The sequence below is a fragment of the Calcarisporiella thermophila genome, assembly GCF_041956535.1.
Source record: "Calcarisporiella thermophila strain CBS 279.70 unplaced genomic scaffold VTP21scaffold_15, whole genome shotgun sequence".
NCBI classification, from domain to species: domain Eukaryota; kingdom Fungi; phylum Calcarisporiellomycota; class Calcarisporiellomycetes; order Calcarisporiellales; family Calcarisporiellaceae; genus Calcarisporiella; species Calcarisporiella thermophila.
In genome coordinates, this window is record NW_027192205.1 from 212,032 (window position 1) to 229,955 (window position 17,924).

At 44.8% G+C, this 17,924-nt stretch overlaps 8 protein-coding genes across 8 annotated transcripts; 4 read left to right on the plus strand and 4 right to left on the minus strand.

The window, feature by feature from the left end:
- Window positions 1-607: 607 nt before the first annotated feature.
- On the minus strand, window positions 608-4,781 carry VTP21DRAFT_2674 (uncharacterized protein; the record flags this gene model as incomplete). The annotated part of the gene is made up of 8 exons (XM_069392892.1): window positions 608-2,205; window positions 2,271-2,503; window positions 2,569-2,691; window positions 2,760-2,879; window positions 2,940-3,199; window positions 3,277-3,430; window positions 3,520-3,716; window positions 3,786-4,781. The coding sequence occupies 8 exons, from the start codon at window positions 4,779-4,781 to the stop codon at window positions 608-610; spliced, it is 3,681 nt and encodes a 1,226-aa protein (XP_069249922.1).
- A 118-nt stretch (window positions 4,782-4,899) lies between these two features.
- Window positions 4,900-5,441, minus strand: VTP21DRAFT_2675 (uncharacterized protein; the record flags this gene model as incomplete). The annotated part of the gene is made up of 3 exons (XM_069392893.1): window positions 4,900-5,041; window positions 5,181-5,205; window positions 5,381-5,441. 3 exons carry the CDS (start codon window positions 5,439-5,441, stop codon window positions 4,900-4,902), a joined length of 228 nt encoding a protein of 75 aa, XP_069249923.1.
- A 957-nt stretch (window positions 5,442-6,398) lies between these two features.
- Window positions 6,399-7,459, plus strand: VTP21DRAFT_2676 (uncharacterized protein; the record flags this gene model as incomplete). The annotated part of the gene is made up of 3 exons (XM_069392894.1): window positions 6,399-6,486; window positions 6,552-6,641; window positions 6,714-7,459. 3 exons carry the CDS (start codon window positions 6,399-6,401, stop codon window positions 7,457-7,459), a joined length of 924 nt encoding a protein of 307 aa, XP_069249924.1.
- A 961-nt stretch (window positions 7,460-8,420) lies between these two features.
- On the minus strand, window positions 8,421-9,280 carry VTP21DRAFT_2677 (uncharacterized protein; the record flags this gene model as incomplete). The annotated part of the gene is made up of 4 exons (XM_069392895.1): window positions 8,421-8,463; window positions 8,531-8,605; window positions 8,831-8,922; window positions 9,023-9,280. The coding sequence occupies 4 exons, from the start codon at window positions 9,278-9,280 to the stop codon at window positions 8,421-8,423; spliced, it is 468 nt and encodes a 155-aa protein (XP_069249925.1).
- A 306-nt stretch (window positions 9,281-9,586) lies between these two features.
- On the plus strand, window positions 9,587-12,136 carry VTP21DRAFT_2678 (uncharacterized protein; the record flags this gene model as incomplete). Its single annotated transcript, XM_069392896.1, has 6 exons — window positions 9,587-9,659; window positions 9,743-10,116; window positions 10,194-10,521; window positions 10,594-10,812; window positions 10,895-11,081; window positions 11,161-12,136. The coding sequence occupies 6 exons, from the start codon at window positions 9,587-9,589 to the stop codon at window positions 12,134-12,136; spliced, it is 2,157 nt and encodes a 718-aa protein (XP_069249926.1).
- A 1,141-nt stretch (window positions 12,137-13,277) lies between these two features.
- On the plus strand, window positions 13,278-14,777 carry VTP21DRAFT_2679 (uncharacterized protein; the record flags this gene model as incomplete). Its single annotated transcript, XM_069392897.1, has 3 exons — window positions 13,278-13,709; window positions 13,780-14,092; window positions 14,176-14,777. 3 exons carry the CDS (start codon window positions 13,278-13,280, stop codon window positions 14,775-14,777), a joined length of 1,347 nt encoding a protein of 448 aa, XP_069249927.1.
- An 828-nt stretch (window positions 14,778-15,605) lies between these two features.
- VTP21DRAFT_2680 (uncharacterized protein) lies at window positions 15,606-16,207 on the plus strand (the record flags this gene model as incomplete). The annotated part of the gene is made up of 3 exons (XM_069392899.1): window positions 15,606-15,629; window positions 15,695-15,793; window positions 15,863-16,207. The coding sequence occupies 3 exons, from the start codon at window positions 15,606-15,608 to the stop codon at window positions 16,205-16,207; spliced, it is 468 nt and encodes a 155-aa protein (XP_069249928.1).
- A 502-nt stretch (window positions 16,208-16,709) lies between these two features.
- VTP21DRAFT_2681 (uncharacterized protein) lies at window positions 16,710-17,765 on the minus strand (the record flags this gene model as incomplete). Its single annotated transcript, XM_069392900.1, has 1 exon — window positions 16,710-17,765. The coding sequence occupies one exon, from the start codon at window positions 17,763-17,765 to the stop codon at window positions 16,710-16,712; it is 1,056 nt and encodes a 351-aa protein (XP_069249929.1).
- Window positions 17,766-17,924: the final 159 nt, after the last annotated feature.

Below are 17,924 nucleotides of genomic sequence, written 5' to 3' on the forward strand. Positions count from 1 at the left end.
ATTTTTCATTCATTCATTAATTTATTTCGCAAAGCTAGAGCTTGTTCGTTCGTCCAAGTCACGAGTGAGTGTGGACAATTTGCGAAGAGCGATTTGCATTAGCCTCAGGTTAGGTTTGACGCTGAGAGTGCGTTCGCGCAAATGCTTTTTGCGTTTCAATACTGAGGATACAGTTTAATACCCGTTCAATGAGAGAAAGTTCAGAAATTATTAGTTGTAGCTGGAACACTCAATGTGATATAAGCTCGGCACAACTTCAAATGGCTACTCAGGGTCATCGGCAGCTTTCACTTTAGTATCTCAGCTAATTTAAAAGAATTTCAGGAGTGGATAGATAGTGAAGTGAATCTTTACAAAGTAATTGTAAATCCACGATTATCTCGCAAACTCTCTTTAGAGGCAAGAGTAAATATGTATTTTTAGAGTAAATTGCACAAGTTCGTTCGGCAACAAGAAAATAAAAAAGGAAGCGCATAAAGATCAAAAAAAAGAAAAAAAAACTCGAGGCAATAAAACACATAGTCAAAGGAATAATAAAAAAAATGCGAGAAAAGAAATCTTCATGAAAAACCAGATCCATAAGAATTTATCCAAAATTTATTTATTTTCATTTCCCTTCCTTGCTTGGCTCTAACCGTCGTGCCCCATCTGCAATCGAATAGCTCCCACCCAAGGGTGGAAATGTGGTGCCAGCGGTAGAAGGAAAGGAGGAGCGTCCAAACACGAGAGGGCTACCTCCCCCTCTTCCCAGGTTCGAACTCATGCTCCCACTCTTTGTGCTTTCGTCCTCTATCCCGAGGCCGATCATGCGCGAACGCACATAAGAGCTGGGGGACGTACCAAGCAATGACGCGCGCTGTGGTGGCATTTGAATCCCACTTGATCCCATAGTAGTGCGCTCCTCAGTTGAAGATGAGGATGGCGAAGAACTATTAGGTGAACGGCCAGAATTCATGCCAATCGGATGGCTGCTATTTGTCGTTGCTATTGTCGAAGGCTGGTCGAGCAAGCGCCCCTCGCCCTGCACTAACACCGAGGTAAACCCACTCACTCCCCCTGCTCGCCCGTTCGTGCTTGGTAAAATCTCATCGCCTACTAGAGCAAGCGGCAAGTCAGGAATCCCTTCCGAATGATCTTCCAAAAGCGAAGGATGGTGATGATAACGCCGCCGTTGAGAAGCTCTCCTTGCGGGTTTTGTGCGCGCAACTGAGGGAGATGTTACGGATGCAGCTGCCGTACTGATATCCACTCCCTTGTGGCCACTCGATCCAACATTGTTTGACGAGTGTGGAGAAAGCCATGGTGCATGTGTTACTATTTGCCCTTGACCATGCTGCTGTTGCTGATGCTGCTGTTGTAATAACGGGGGAGGTTGCTGAGTGGAAAGTAAATGCATAGGAAGAGAATTAAGCTGCAGGTTTCCCTTGTTTTGGGCAGAGAGAGCCTGTGGATGCTGCTGCGGCTGCTTTGCGGAGTCTAATGATAGTGGCAACGGAGGAGAAGTCTTATTCGTGGCCACCAAGTGGTCATAAGATTCGGGTAAATATCGCTCGTATGTGTGCGCACTTGGTGAAGAGAGACCCGATAAACCTGGAGGATGTGGTAATTGGCTCGCAACTTTTTGCAACTGCGGTGGAACATTGACGGCTCCCACTGCAGTACCCATTGTCTTTGCACGCGGCCGACTGCTACTGTATTTCGAAGAGGATGGTGGTATCAAGTTGGAAGAGGAAGAGGAGTCGGGAGCCGGATGTGATGTACTGTTTCCACCGGTGGAAGTGGATGATCCCGAAGTGGGGCCCAATGACATATTGGTGGTGTTTGTATGGGGTAGCGAAATAGCATAGGAAGGATAACTCGAGGCCAAATTAATGTCTTCACTGTTGTTGGCATGGTTGTGACGAGATCGTGAACTGGCTGAACTCGTCTCTGCCGCTGACATGAAAGAGCCATGAGAAGAGATTATAGGACTAGTCTGGTGCTGGTGTTGTTTACGCGATGAAGGTAGTGGAATTGCAGTCGGTTTGGGGGACCCGGAGGATATCTTGCTGCTAACAAGCTGTTGTGGAGGAGTAAATTTACCAGTAAACCTCTCACCCGTGATAAACGGGTGGAGCTTCGCTTGCTGTGGCGACCATCTCTGAATAGGGTCTAGGTTCAAAAGTCCCTCAAGAAAATCAATGAACGCCTGGCGATTTTGCATTTCTAAAGATGGGTAAAAAAAATTCAGTATATTCTATATAGGAAGATGTCTGGTATAAATTGCAGACCTTTTTGCACTTCTCTTTGACTTAATCCTTTACGGTAAGGGTATGAAATAATTATATCGTGCAGCTTTGTCGCGGAAAAATATCGTTTGGACGGCTGCTCTACGCAGTTATGCTCGCGAGAGTACTGTTCAATCGATTTCAGCCGATACTGTTTTCGACCGTACTCATCGACATAGCGGTCAAAATACTCCCGTGCATTTTTACCCATCTCGAGCATATAGGCCGGAAGTGATCTATAAAATGTAGCCCAAAGTGTTAATTTGAATTCAATGCATTATGCGCGACTATGTATATTTACCCCAACATATCTACTATTCGAGTAACTTGATTGTACTCAGAACTCCCGGGAAATAGTGGTAACCCAAGGAATAGCTCAGCAGCTATACAGCCAAGTGACCACATATCAATTGAGCAATTGTAACTAGCATAAACATGAAGTCAATATGTTTGCTTTGTGGTTGTTCAAGGTTAAAGAGGGGATATATTTACGGTAATCCCAATAACACCTCCGGGCTTCGATAAAAACGCGATTGTATATAGGTGTAGACAGTTTGCTCCACATGGCATGCTGACCCAAAGTCAATAACCTTGATCGTTGGGGACTCCAAGCTAAATAAACGATCGTTAGTGCATACATTCAAGGGAAGTTTGCCATTATATTGTATTTACTTTTTCAGTAGCACATTTTCCGGCTTCAGATCACAATGGATAATTTTCGCCTCGTTGAGTACAGTGAGTGCGTCGAGGAGCTGAGTGGTGAACACACGTACCAGATTGGTGCTTAACCCGTGAAATGCGTTTTGTTTGATAAGCTCGTAAAGATTCACCGAGAGCAGCTCAAACACAAGGCACAAATGGCGGCGATGGATAAATGTGTCCAGTAGTCGAATTAAATGATGCCGATCCTCCTTGTCATAGTGCTCATTGAGCTGGATTGTGAATTAAATTAGTATTTCAGATATTCCCCAAGATATTATTAAAAAAAAAACCTCGAATGGATCCTTACCAGCTCAAGGATAGTAACCTCCATCATGCTTTGATTGAAATAGGCCGGCTTATTCTTGACCACCTTCACCGCCACGATTTCCTGTGTCTTCATGTTTTGGCACTTAACCACTTGGCCGAAGGTACCCTGTCCAAGTATGTCCAATATCAAATACCTAATGTTGTAAGAAATTAATGATAGAAAATAAAAAATTGTAGAGGATTAGAAAGAGTAATGGGGCGAGTCGAATATAAGTCTACGTACTTGTGGCCTTCCTCTGCTCCAAGTATATCGTTCACATAGAGAATGTAATCCGAGTCATCGTTGTCGTATCCCTCGTTTTTAGTCCCCTTGGATGGCTTGGTTAACACTCGCCTTGGCTTCTTCTTACTATCATAATTGTAAGATGGGTTCACGGAACGATAAGTCTCTACCAGCCGGGTAGTCAATGATTGGAGAGGCTAAGAGGTGAAAATAAAGACAAGTTAAATATTTGCCACATGGAAAATATTTCCCTGTTTAAGACATACACTTATATAGGACCCATTTGTATCCTTTTTCCGATGAGACGGATAAGTGATCTTTGTTGGTCGAAGATCCTTTCGCCCATATACTCTACGAAACGGAGGTAATAAAGCAGATTGCAAACTATCTCGGCGCTCTCCAGATAATGTGTCCCGTCGTGCTGGAGGAGGAGCTTTTAACTGCGGAACACTATAAGGCATGGCAGTGGTGGGAACCGGTGATGTGTTTGCTGATCCAGAGCTTGTACTCGTGTTGAGGTTTGGGGTTTCATGGGAGGATGTGGGTCCAGGAAAAGCGTAGTAAGGCGAATGATTGTTACCTCTGCATAATGGGTGAGCACTTCGAGGTTGAGAGGGGGCCATATGCGAGGTACTCGTGATGGAAGATGGGTGGGCGCTATAGAGCATATCTTTGAAGTTAGAAGAAGGGTATGGCGGCCGCGTAGAGCTTGTTGATGTGGTTGTGGCTAGGCCTTGGTGGTGGTGAAAATGGTGTTGAGGAGGGTGGTGCTGCTGTTGTTGTTGCTGTTGGTGTTGAGAAGGTAGGAATCGCTGCTGCTGCTGCTGTTGTTGTTGTTGTTGTGGTGGTGGCGGAGGAATCTGCTGCTGCGATTGCCACACAGAAGAGGTAGAGCCAGGTGCCGAGACGGGCAGCGTTGTTGTGCGCTGTTGCATATAATATGAATCAGACTGGCGACGATTCTGATCATCTGTAGTTGTTGGTAGATCATTTCGCTTTGGTGCAATTGTCCCCACGGAGTGTCGAAAAGGGAGATGGTGCTGGTGTAATTCATCGTCAGAAGAAAGTAAGTGTTGACGTGGATGGGATGGACGTTGAAAGGAAACAGGGGGAGGAACAAGTGATGTTGATAGAGGATGCTTGGTAGGTAAATCTTCTATAGTGATCCCCACATAATCCGATCCCTCTGGTAATCTACTAAGGGTGTATTCAAGCGGCGAGAACGAGCCTCTGCTGCTATTTTCTGCTCGGATAGGCTCCATCAATGCAGCTGGTAGGATAGCACCACGCCAATTGGGCAGCAAATAAAATTAAAAGGCTTAGAAAGAGATGTAAATGATCATAGACAGCGCATACACGCCGTCCGGGAATGAAAGCAATTCACGCGTTGGAGACGAGGAAGATTGTCTTATAGAGAGAGATTGGAGATGACAAAGAGAAAATGCAGTACAATTGCTGACTTTCTAGAGCGCCTGGAGTCACGACCAATGGAAAAGAAAGAGTGAGCAAGAAAGTGTCAGAACTATATATGAAATAATAGGGATGATCAATTAGCAGATTATTTTGAAAAAAACATAAAATATTCCCCATTCGATTGCTTTTGTGATGGGAATTTTATGCATCAGAGGAAGAAGTCGCGAAAGATTTTTAAGTAATCTTACCAAGTAAAGTGGAATTGGATATATCCTAGAGATGACAGTGTGCAGGAGTGAAGGCCTCGACAAATATAGCAATGTAGACAAAGGCAAAAGAAATCCCTAAGATCTTTCAGTGGGAAAACAAAAACAGGCCACAGGGTGTATATAAGAATGTGCAAAATGTATAATAAGATGAAACCATTTGCTCTCGTACACTAGAATACCTTTGTTCGTTCCTCGCTGTAGGACAGTGAATGTTGGTGACGTATCGATTTGGTTCACCATCTATTTCCTAGACTAGGCCAAACCTTTGCTCCTTCCGCTTAAGCCTAGAGGCGAATAGACATTTAGGCAGTCCACAGTTCTGGCAGAATATGGAAAAGAAATTTCATACTTGGTGTTTCATATTTTGAGATTCAAGTGACCTTTGGAACCTACGAATAAACAAAGAGAGAAAATTGGCACATCTATACCCACCTCTAATTATACATGACAATAGCTTTCATTCTCGCGTGAGCAACGCTTGTTCCAAGGAAGGTCGGAAATTAGTTTAGAAGCTCAAGCTTAGAAATCTGTTGAAATACTTAGAATCTTCTCAAGCATCTATAGGACACGCATGCCAAAATGATTAAGTAGCAATTTTGCATTTGCCTGCTAGCTGTGTTTCAGGACTTTGAAGTGGATTCCCCTAATATGCGCCCTACTTAAAAACGTACATTGGATTTCTTCCGCAAAACAAATACGAATAACTCTCACTAATATCCTGCTGTATTTGCAGTTTGCATAAAGAACACTAGTCGGCTGTGGTCTGATCACTCCGATACATGTAAACTGTAATATCAGCATCAACAAAGTCGGCAATAACTAGTTACCCTGTCTATCCTCCGAAGAGGATGCACTCTAGTTAAATATTCAGTCATCAAAGCACCTATCGGAACTAATCGCTTGATAACTTGAGCAATATGACATCAAGACTCTTGGCTAAGTTTCTTTAATATAAAGTATAGATTTGTAGATGATAATAATCTTGAATGAGATTGGTTAGGAGAGAGTGGGATTGGTTGCAATGTTATTGTTTTTCTCTTCCCACGAATTCATGTTCGTTTAACATTAACAATCTGTTGCATTATCAGCGCTTTAGATTAAAAAATGGAATTGTGACGGCTTTGTGGCTTATAAAGAGGCGAATCCAAACAAGTTCATTTCTCAATAATAGAAAGCTAGAAGAGTTGGTCCTGAAGGATGCGAGTGAAACGAGCCAAATCTTACAAGCGACATATGTCGCTCTATCATTTTGCCTTTGGATTCCGACAACCTTACCAAGTTTTAGGTTGGCTATACTTATTATTTATTAAATTTATCCACCATTGCTTAATAATTGTATTCGCAATCTAGTTGATTCCAGCTTTTGCCTTGAGAGTCTGAAATGCCAGATGAAAATTAAAAAACAAGTACCGAGGATATTACATGGAGACGCAAAACTGAGTAAGTATATTCACTTTTTGTATTTGCAGTTGCTCGTATAAACATATTTGCTAACCGCATCATTATAATGAGTGATTACTCAATGCGTGATCAATGAACTCTACTCTCAATGTGAGAATGTTGACGCTGCTAAGCAGCTCGTTCGTGACATGGAGAAACGGCGGTGCCCCCATCGTGAAGAAGCTGTGTCAGCCCATCAATGTATATCAGAAATTATTGCCGATACCAATCCTCATAACTATTGCGTCTCCTCCCAAGATCCTAATCTCCGCGAACTACTTCGTTGCATCCCCGGTGTACCCCTCTTGTATATAAACCGGTCGGTTCTCATTCTAGAGCCTCCCTCTGAGGAGACATTAGAGCATGCCCAGCGAGCAGAAATGAAAAAAATCCACGCTAAAAAGGAAGAGCTGGACTTCTTGCAACGGAGAAATCCAGAGGCGTTAGCAAAAAAGAAGGAGGAAGAGGAGAGAGGCAAGAAGAGGAAGCGGAAAGGCCCGAAAGGACCTAATCCTTTGAGTGTTAAAAAGTCGAAGAAGAAGAAGGAAGAAGGGGATAAGAGAGAAAAGAAAGCCGAACAAAGCGCGGGCGGCACAACGAAAGAGAAGGGTGAGTCGGTGGAAAAGAGTAAGGAAATTGTCACAGAGCAAGAAGATGTGGGCGAGACAACGAAGGAGGATACTGCAGTAGGGGAGGAGAAAACTGGAAAGAAAAGGCGCCGGCGTAGAAAGAATCGTGCTCGGAGCGACAAAGCAAATACTTCACAAGAGGGCGATAGCGCAGAGCGAGCGGGTGAAAGTGGCTCCGAGAGCGATTAAAACTAATTTGAACATGTAAAAAGATACGCATATTAAAATGAAATTTTCTTAAGGTAAATGCCAAATACACCTGATTCCTAAGATACTACTACATGCTACAGCAGAATTTGCTAGGTGCGCAAGATTTATCTGACTTTTGTATTTAAAAAAAAATATTACTAGAAAGTGGTAGTCTTCAACGAATATGTCCTATGAATACACCCTTCATTAAAGGATATCCAATACAGTATATCAAATCGTATGCTATTGTGGATTAAATGCCAAAAATATTTCCAAAACTGCAGATATATTTAGAATATATGGTATTAATGAATAGCTGGGAGCGTCTTAAGTAGTCAGGTAGAGCTATACATTCGGTTTGTTGAATAATGGTGGTCGAGTTAATCTGCACTTTAATACATTGGAAGCTGGCTTTATTTTTGGCATAATCTTTCAAAGCAATGAAGGGGCTAGCGAGTATAAAGCAAGGAAAGGAAATATGCTATACTATGAGCAAATATGGGTAAGAATAATAGAGGATGAAATGAATGCTGCTTCCATCGAGACCTAACTGATGCCTCACTATTATAGGCAAGCCCAGTTTAGATTTTATGGACTATTTATATGAACGCACAAAAGATTTGCTACCAGTGTACAAACTACCATAAGCCCTCTTCCCTCTTTATGCATTGAAAAAATACTATAAATGCCGATTATGGTAGCCGCAATTAATCACCCAATTCGAAGCCACTCTCTTTAAAGTTTGCATTTCTTGAACACATACAAAGATTCTATAGCGGTGGTAGGAAAAGCAAGTTTTTTTGAGTGGCCTCTCCCAACATTTTTTGTTCGCTGTAAATGATCTGCAAAGGATATATATATGTTTATCCCGGCTAAACCATTTATCTAATCGACTCATATTTTTTTGATTGTCGACCCATTATATGCTGTGACCATAATTCTCACGGTTAATTGTATGTGGTTATAAATGCCTGATTTCAAGGTCATTACGAAAAAGAGCTTCACTAACAAAAGAATATGGTGTCGAGAAATACGGAGCAAAAAAAAAAAAATACACATTGCATTAATTACCAAGTAGAATATCCCTCCAGAATCCTTACCGCAGACCCGATTACAAGAGCAAAATCGGCCTTTACTCCATCTGAACTAGAGCAGAAATTATTGACAAAACAATTGAAGTGACAAATTAAAATTTATTTCCGCAATGATGCTTCTCATCTAATGCCGCATCTGTGAAGGAAAGTTTTAACAAGCTGGCGAGGATTTAATTTAGAGTCCCGCTCTTCTTGTTATCGCCACAATTGTTCTTATTTGCATGCGAGATAGTATAGGCGAGTGCACGCTATTTCAATTTGATTCATCTCTGCTTACGCTATTGCTTGTATATTTGTTGACGCGCTTGAGGGCAGACATTGCGTGGTTGGGGTGCGATTCTGGCTATCAGCTCGGCCCTGCTCCTTTATCTATCTACCAGGAATCAAAGCTGAGACGCTTCTCTTTGTGCTAGCTTATCGATTTCGCAGCTGTGTTCCATTTGTTCTCGCGCCCCATTAAGCTTTTCACAAATCTCGATAGCTCTCGCGTGATAGCTGATAATCGCGAGCCCCTCAGGGTGCAACAAGGCGCTTGAGCCAGCTTCGTCAAGAACCGGTTGGGCCACCATGGCGCCCCGGGCGGGAGGTAACGAGAAGATCTGCACCCGCGCCATTCAGCATGCTGGTGCCGGCCCAAGGCCAATAGAATGCCGGCATACGGCAGGGCCTGCGATGGCTGCAGCCGGGGCGGGGGCGGTATCAAGCGGGCGCGAGCCCTGTCAGTCATGCGCGGGCCAGAGTGCTCGGTGCGATACGGCCCAGCATATCGAGAAGGTTGCCAATAGTGCTGACAAAAAACAAGGTTTTGGGAAACATATCGATAGATAAATTTGAATTTCAGACTAAATAAAAAGAGAAGAGGTGGGGACGCCTCGAAGGAAAAAATAGCCAAAAAAGCTCCTCTGCCCTAGTCCCCACTATTTTGCCCTGCCTTTTCTCCCCGCTTATTTTCCCCTCGGCCTCTCTCGATCACTTTCGTCATTCTCCTCAAGCATTCCTCTAGCATTAACTCCCTTCAATTGATTGATTCGACATGTCTGAAATCCAAAGACGCGAAGTCCATCGCCCCCTCTTATTCGAAATCGCGTGGGAAGTTGCTAATAAAGGTGACATTGAGCCAGGTTTTCGGATGTCTTTTACCACGGTGCCAGCTCTAACTCCTTTCTGTTTGGTCTTGGTTGCCTTCTAGTCGGCGGAATTTATACCGTGCTCAAGACAAAAGCCCCCGTCACAGTACATGAATATGGTGATCGCTATGTTATGATCGGCCCGCTCTCTTACAAGACAGCTCCTGTCGAGGTGGAGGCTCTAGAGCCCCACACGGAACCCCTGCGAAAAACCCTGGATTCCATGAAGCAGAAGGGGGTTAAATTCTTGTTCGGTCGCTGGCTTATAGAGGGTGCCCCATACGTGTTGCTCTTTGACACGGGCTCTTGCTACGACAAACTGAATGAATGGAAGGGTGATCTTTGGAACGTGGCCGGGATTCCATCGCCACCCAGTGACCATGAAACGAATGAGGCAGTCCTGTTTGGATATATAGTCGCATGGTTCCTCGGCGAGGTAAGTCTATACCGATGTTTGTTTCAGCCCTTCCAGTACAAGGTAAGCCTGACACTGGCGTGCAATGCTCCTCCTAGTTTGTTGCGCACGAGCAAAAGGCTGCTGTGATCGCGCATTTCCACGAATGGCTTGCGGGAATCGGTATCACTCTCTGCCGCAAACGACATATCGATGTGACGACAATTTTCACCACCCACGCTACCCTCCTCGGACGTTACCTGTGCGCAGGCGACGCAGACTTTTACAATCATATGAAATTTTTCGATGTGGACCATGAGGCCGGTAAGCGCGGTATTTATCATCGCTACTGCGTTGAGCGAGCAGCAGCCCATTGTGCCGACGTGTTCACCACCGTCAGTCATATCACCGCCTATGAATCAGAAAACTTGCTAAAGAGAAAACCTGGTAGATAGGGGCATTTATTGGAGTCGAATTCCGGACATGCTTTTCTGACTTGTTGCTTTTTTAATAACTTAGATGGCGTCTTACCCAACGGCCTCAACGTTGTCAAGTTTTCGGCCATGCATGAATTCCAGAATCTTCACGCTGTTGCTAAGGAAAAAATTCAAGATTTTGTCCGAGGCCACTTCTATGGTCACTATGACTTTGACCTGGACAACACGCTCTTTTTCTTCTGTTCGGGTCGCTATGAGTATCGTAATAAGGGGCTGGATATGTATCTTGAGGGATTAGCACGTAAGTGATCGATTGCAGGCTGTTTTCTTGTGATTCTGCCTCACGGAGTTTCCTTTCTTTCCTTCTTTTATTATTTCTCTAGGGCTTAACAACCGTCTTAAGAGTTGCAATTCACCTGTAACGGTGGTCGCCTTTATCATTGCCCCTGCTCCCACTCATTCCTACACGGTGGAGGCCCTCAAGGGCCAGGCTGTCACAAAACAGCTCAAAGATACCGTCAACGAGATCCAGGAACGCATCGGTAAACGGCTGTTCGAGGCTGCTTTGCGGTAAGTATTCACATCTTTGCTTGGTGGCGTTAAAGGTCTAAAATGAAGGCCAATTTTTCTTTACAACTCCATTTACTAGTGGGCATGAGCCTGATGGCAAGGATTTGTTATCCGAGGAGGATAAAATCTTGCTCAAACGCCGCGTATTTGCCCTTAAACGTTCCTCCCTTCCCCCCATCGTGACGCATAATATGGCCGATGACAGCTCCGACCCGGTGCTGAACCAACTCCGCCATGTTCATCTTTTCAATAGTCCATCAGACCGTGTCAAGGTCGTTTTCCACCCCGAATTCCTCAATGCCAACAATCCCATTCTTGGCCTCGATTACGAAGATTTCGTGCGGGGCTGCCACCTCGGCGTTTTCCCGTCCTACTATGAACCCTGGGGCTACACTCCTGCGGAGTGTACCGTGATGGGTATCCCTTCGATCACGACCAATCTATCCGGATTCGGGTGCTTCATGGAGGAGAGTATTGAGAACCCATCCGATTACGGAATTTATATCGTTGACCGCCGGCTCAAATCTGTGGAAGAGTCGGTGCAGCAGTTGGCTGATTTCATGCTGCAGTTTTGCCAAAAATCGCGCCGCCAGCGGATTAACCAACGCAACCGAACAGAGCGCCTCTCGGATCTGCTTGATTGGAAACGCATGGGTCTTGAGTATATCAAAGCGCGCCAGCTCGCGTTACGTCGGGCTTATCCCGACAGCTTTGATGATTACGGTAAGGTGTCGTTCGATGCTCCGGCCAAACTCCCTAGGCCTTTAAGTGCACCGGGATCGCCTAGGATCCGCGGCGATATGCGCTCTCAAATGGAGCAGATGCGTCTCGGAGATGATGGGCAGCCGGTAGGTGAGGAGGAGGAGGAGGACGAGTATCCCTTCCCGATTGTGGTACGTAGGCAGCCGGAGGCCGGGTCCAAGGAAGAGGAGCTACTGCGAGAAGGTGATTTAGAGGCACTAGACCAGTTGAAAAAGCAGATACAGCAGCAACAGCAACAGCAGCAGCAGCAGCAGCAGCAGCAGCATCACCCGAACCAAACGAATGGATCTTAATCTGACATGGACTTATGTTCAACTATGATTTCTATTTCATCAAGAGGAGCTAGGAGATGTTTACATTTTTTTTATCGTCCCCCTTCCCACTTTTCCTTTTGCTAACGGTCTCACTACAGCCACTTCTAATAAATTCCTTTGTCATTGTTTTATTTCTTTCGAGGTAAATATATATATATATATTTATATACATAAATTATATATTTTCCATATTTATTTGTCTCAGCTACTATGAAGTTTATGTAGCCCGGAATCATATCTTATCAACTCAAGTGTGTATTTATGCCAATAGGTCTGAATAGGAAACTAGGTCATACCTGATATAAGTTAGCAGAGGTCATCTTGAGCAATTGGCTCCTTTGACTAGAAGGGTAGGCTAGCTCTAAACCAGGGGAACTCGCCGGGTGTGACAATGCTGTCAAATGCAGCGCATGGACTTGCCTTACATTACACTAGCTAACATCTCGCGACTTTGTATCCTATACTTTAAATTTTATCTCTATATAGGTGAGTGAGAACCTTAAATGTATATTGATAGCCTCAGCGTTCCGATATAACCCAGTATATACAACAGATGAACTCTAGATCAAACTATGTCCATGACTTTCTATTCGTTGTCATGAGAGCGACGTGCTTCTTTTCTTATTTTGCTTATGTTTGTCATTATCATGGTGATAATCTTGCCCTTCTCTTTCACTAATAGAACTTCATAGAAAGGCTGCCTTGAGCTAAATTCAACTTCAAGACAGGACTCCGGAGTTTGCCCATTTTGCCTATCCATCTGCAGAAGAAGGCTTTCTTGTCGAGGCGAGTTTTTCTTAACTCGATTCTTTTTGTATGAATAGACTACAGCCGTCTACTATTCCGTGTGGATGCCACCCGTTGCTTGCCGAAGATTAACTGTTGTCACCAAATGTTCTACTTAGAATAACTTTGTATACATGTTCAATAGCTCTAGCCACTAGAGAGAATTACTTCATTCTGTTCCACCCTCCCTCACCGACCAAATCAATTCCGATTCAGAGGCCATGCAAAAAAAAAAGTGGCTTATCCAATAATTCAGCACGACTATGTGACTCGCGTTTTGTTTTCTCCCTGTCACTAAACCGCTTCGACCCAATACCTTAACTAATTAATCAGCATGCCACTAGGCGGATTACCACAGTTACCTGTACAAGATACTCCCATCACAGATGCTACACTTCCAACTTCCTCTCAGTCGCCGCCATCCAACAATGGTGGACTCTTTTCATCCATAACCTCAAATCCATACTTCTCTGCTGGCTTCGGGCTTATTGGTGTGGGCGCGGGTCTCGCTGTTCTCCGCCAGGGAATTAACCGTGGAGCCTCCCTTATCCAACGCCAACTTCTTGTTACACTCGAGATTCCCTCGCGCGACAAGTCCTATTTATGGTTCCTGAACTGGATGTCAAGTTTGCCGAAGAATCGAGCTCGACAACTAGCCGTTCAGACGAATTTTAAACAACACGATAATGGAAGCATATCGACGCAGTTTTCGTTGGTGCCCGGCCCAGGGAAGCACTGGTTTCGATATCGTGGCAGATGGTTACAGGTAGATCGATCCTATCCTGATTCTAATCACGTCTCCGAAACCTCCTAATTTTCCATTCGAAATATGATAGGTTGAGAGACAACGTGATGGAAAAATGATGGACCTCACGACAGGAGCTCCCTTTGAGACGGTCACCTTAACGACCTTGTGGCGGGATCGCGACGTATTCGACGAACTTCTTACGGAGGCCAAGGAATTTGCCCTACGCCAGCAAGAGGGGAAAACGGTCATCTATACATCATGGGGCCCAGAATGGCGGCCATTTGGTCTCCCCAGGCGGAGAAGACAGTTGGAGTCGGTGATCTTGGACAGGGGAATTAAAGAGAGAATTGTAAGGGATGTGCGGCGGTTTTTACAGAACGGCAAGTGGTACAATGATCGCGGTAAGTATTCTACTTTGACATGGTTTAGTGAATTGTCAACATTTTGCTCATTTTCTTGGTGATTATTCATGTGAATACACCAGGCATTCCATACAGACGAGGCTATTTACTTTACGGCCCACCCGGCAGCGGTAAATCGTCCTTCATCCAGGCGCTTGCGGGCGAGCTCGAGTATAATATATGCCTTCTAAATCTATCGGAGCGTGGACTCACAGACGATCGACTCAACCATCTTTTGGCCGTTGTTCCTGAGCGCAGCATCCTTCTTCTTGAGGATGTGGATGCTGCATTCCACAAGCGCTCGTCTACAGCAGTTGCAGCCTCCGAGGAGGGCCCCTATCGGGGCTCATTGGTCACCTTTTCGGGGTTGTTGAATGCACTGGATGGTGTAGCGTCCAGTGAAGAACGAATTATCTTTATGACAACCAACCATATAGAGAAGTTGGATGCAGCACTGATCCGGCCGGGTCGTGTGGATGTTAAGGAATACTTAGGGAATGCAAGTAAGGAGCAGATGCAAAGCATCTTCCTAAGATTCTATGGGGGAGAGCACAAGTTGGCGGAGCAATTCGTGGACAGAATTGGGGAGAGACAGGTTAGTTGTGCGGCACTTCAAGGACATTTCGTGGAGTATATGGATGAGCCCCAGCTTGCAGTTGAAAATGTGGATAGGCTGTTTAGATAGTTTGACATTTAATGATTGAAAATAGAGATGCATAATACTATTATACAATAGACTTTTTTTTATTTGCCGCAACAGGAGCACAGATTTTCTCTTGTTCATGTATTCCAGACTTGGTTCGTAAGCCTGTATTCCTTTTTGCGAATAAGTTATATTTTAGAAACCTCTTTACCATGTTGATGTTCATTCCCTCTTTGACCGGAAAATCGCCAAAATTTGGCGCCATACTCTAGCAAAGCGAGAATGAATTATACATATTAAAAAGTATTCAAGGGTGTATCCGCGATTCAATCACAATTCAACGCTAAACTAGCTATTTTATTCAAATTTGGCTGCTGTCGTCTAGTACTGAAAAAAATGTACGAGAAAAACAATATTTCTAGTCTGAATCAATGCAATGACTAATGCTGCATATCCCTTTTTTCTATATTTTTCTAAATGGAGTTGGAAACAGAAACATTTCCTCAGAAAATCTTTAGGAAAAAGAGAGGAAGTGGAGTCCTATATCAAGCTCCTCCGTGTGCTTTGCAAGTATGGTGGGCAGTTAGTATCCTAGACGCATGAGAGCTTATAACGGCGATTTTTACCGTGGCCCGTATTTTATTGCACCACTGAGTTCACAGCCCATGCATTTTGCACTCTCCTCAAACGAAGGGCTGGCAAGGAATATTTATTTTCCTAGTTGGATTCTGTTTTTCCCGATGTAGCATACATGACTTATGGTGCGATTTCCTAAATAAGGGGGTTGTTTAGTGGCTTTTATTGTTCTCAAGACTTCTTGTCTAGACTATCCTCTCTTCTTTTTCGCATTATTGAGGGGCATCCATCGCCATGGCTCTTAAGAGAATACAAAAGGTAGTTTGAGCATGACCATAAATCACCCAGCCCGTACATCCGCTAATTATTGATGGTTTGACTAGGAATTACTCGAGTTAAATAAGGAGAAGTTACAAGGAATTAGCGTTGGTCCCGTTAGTGAGAGTGATCTTTTCCACTGGCAGGGCGCCATCCAAGGACCAGTAAGCATTCCCTTCTCATGATTTACCCTCGCTATCCACTAACGGGCATTTTTACTTATTTCTATCTAGCCTAAATCGGTCTTCAAAGGTGGTATTTTCCAAATCGACATCACATTTCCCTCTGAGTATCCATTCCGCCCCCCTACTATCGTGTTCAAAACCCGCATATACCATCCCAATATTGATGCCGACGGGAGCATTTGCCTGCAGATCTTGAAATCGGATGTCTGGAAGCCTGCCACTAGAATCACGCACGTACTACTTGCATTGGTCGATTTACTGGAGCACCCCAACCCCGATGATGCATTGGTGGCAAGCATTGCGGAAGTATATAGAGGCAATCCAGACAGGTACGCCAAAACCGCTAAGGAATATGTGAAGAAGGTGAGAAACTTGCTAAGGAGTAGTGATTGAGAGAGGGATTTGTCCGCCCTAACGTATTTTCCTTCTATATTGGATAGTATGCGAGCGGCTGAGGTTATTTCTTGCTTTATATTTATTTTGTTGATTTCTTTGTACAGAAGCACAAGTATATTATACAAGAATACAATATTAATATTATTCCATCATTTACGGTGATTGCACCCGATATAACGGTCAGCAGAGAGGAGGGAGGTAGGATAAAAGGAGATGAAATAGATAAAATGGGTGGTGGTGGTGACAAGTAGAAAAATTAATGTGCTGCTTCTTCAAGTAATAAGGTATACATGGGGCCATATTAAAAAAATCTTATTCAAAAGCGAACAAGGGGTTCTTTGAAGAGTATTATTCTATAGTGTAGCATGGGAGAACATAAAATAATAATACAAGCATGCGTAAAAGCAAAGCAAAGCGAATCGAGGTGAAATATTGGGTGGGCCGATAGGCTCGTCCTTTAAGAGATAAGCAATATATATAGATAGGGATTGAGCATGTTTTAATACGCAGCAATGGGGGCCTGTCTCTCGAAGAGATCTGACAGCCGTCTCCGACTTGCATAGAGCCGCCGTGCTGCCCGTGCTGCCCTCGCGACCTGCTCTTGTGCGCGAGCCATACGCTCCCGCACAACGTGCAGTCGCTCCTCTTCGGCAATCCACCGCTCTACACGCGATGGGGAGCGCACCACTTGTGGACGCACATCTTTCATTGGCTCAATCAATGCATCGTCATCATCGCTCTCCACATCATTTTGCGCAAGTCTTGCTGCAGCAGTTTTCGCGGTTCGGGCAATGCCCTTGGAGAAAGAGAGGAGCGATGCGGGAGTAATGTAGGGTAGTGGCGCCCCTTTTCGAACCGCGCCCCATCCAACTGCTCCTTGCAAAAGGGCCTCCCGCTCTCTTCTCTCGCGGGCAAGTCGAATCTGCAGCTTTACGATTTTGTAGAACCAGTGGATGTGCAATGGGAAGAAGAATGCAGATATCTTCCATACGGCCCTGACCGGAAGAGATGAGTAGAACGCGTGGGTCATGCAGAGATGGAAGACAATTCGGGTGACGAAAAATAGTGCGGCAAAGAGGGTATCGTTACGAAGGCGCTTGTCCAGATGACCCACCGCGAGAAGTATGGTCGGCATCTCGAGAATGGTCATCAGGCAGAACAGAGGGCTATGGGCATTGTGCAGCACCCACAGAAGCACACAGCCATAGGAGAGATGGTGGAACCATCCCGTCACGAGCGTGATGGCCGTGCGATAGTGGATGCAGCCTAGGATCAAATCCAGCGCCAAGTAACTCTCAAAGAATGCGACGAGCCCTCTAGCAAAGGGTGAATCGGCCGGCAGATGAGTCACATCAAGGCGGGCAGCAATGAGGGCATATAGGAATGGAAGGGAGCCGATGGACATGACAAGGCTGGAGATAAGCGTAAGAATCCAGGCTTGTTGTTTGGAGGGGATGAATGGGCGGGCGAGATAGAAGGTGGTGGTCTGAAGAAGTGCTCCGCCAAAGAACGAGGCGAGCACGGCGGGCTCGGTGAGAGTGTGTAAGAGAGTCATGATGGGGAAATTATCGACAGCTTCGGCGACTCGGTCACTCTCCGTTCTCCTCTCTTGGTCTGGCTGGCGGTACCCAAGAAAGAGAAGGAGAGGAAATAGAGAGATATGGGCCTTGTCTAAGCCAAGAGGGATTGTTTTCATTTTCCCCCAACAAATTAA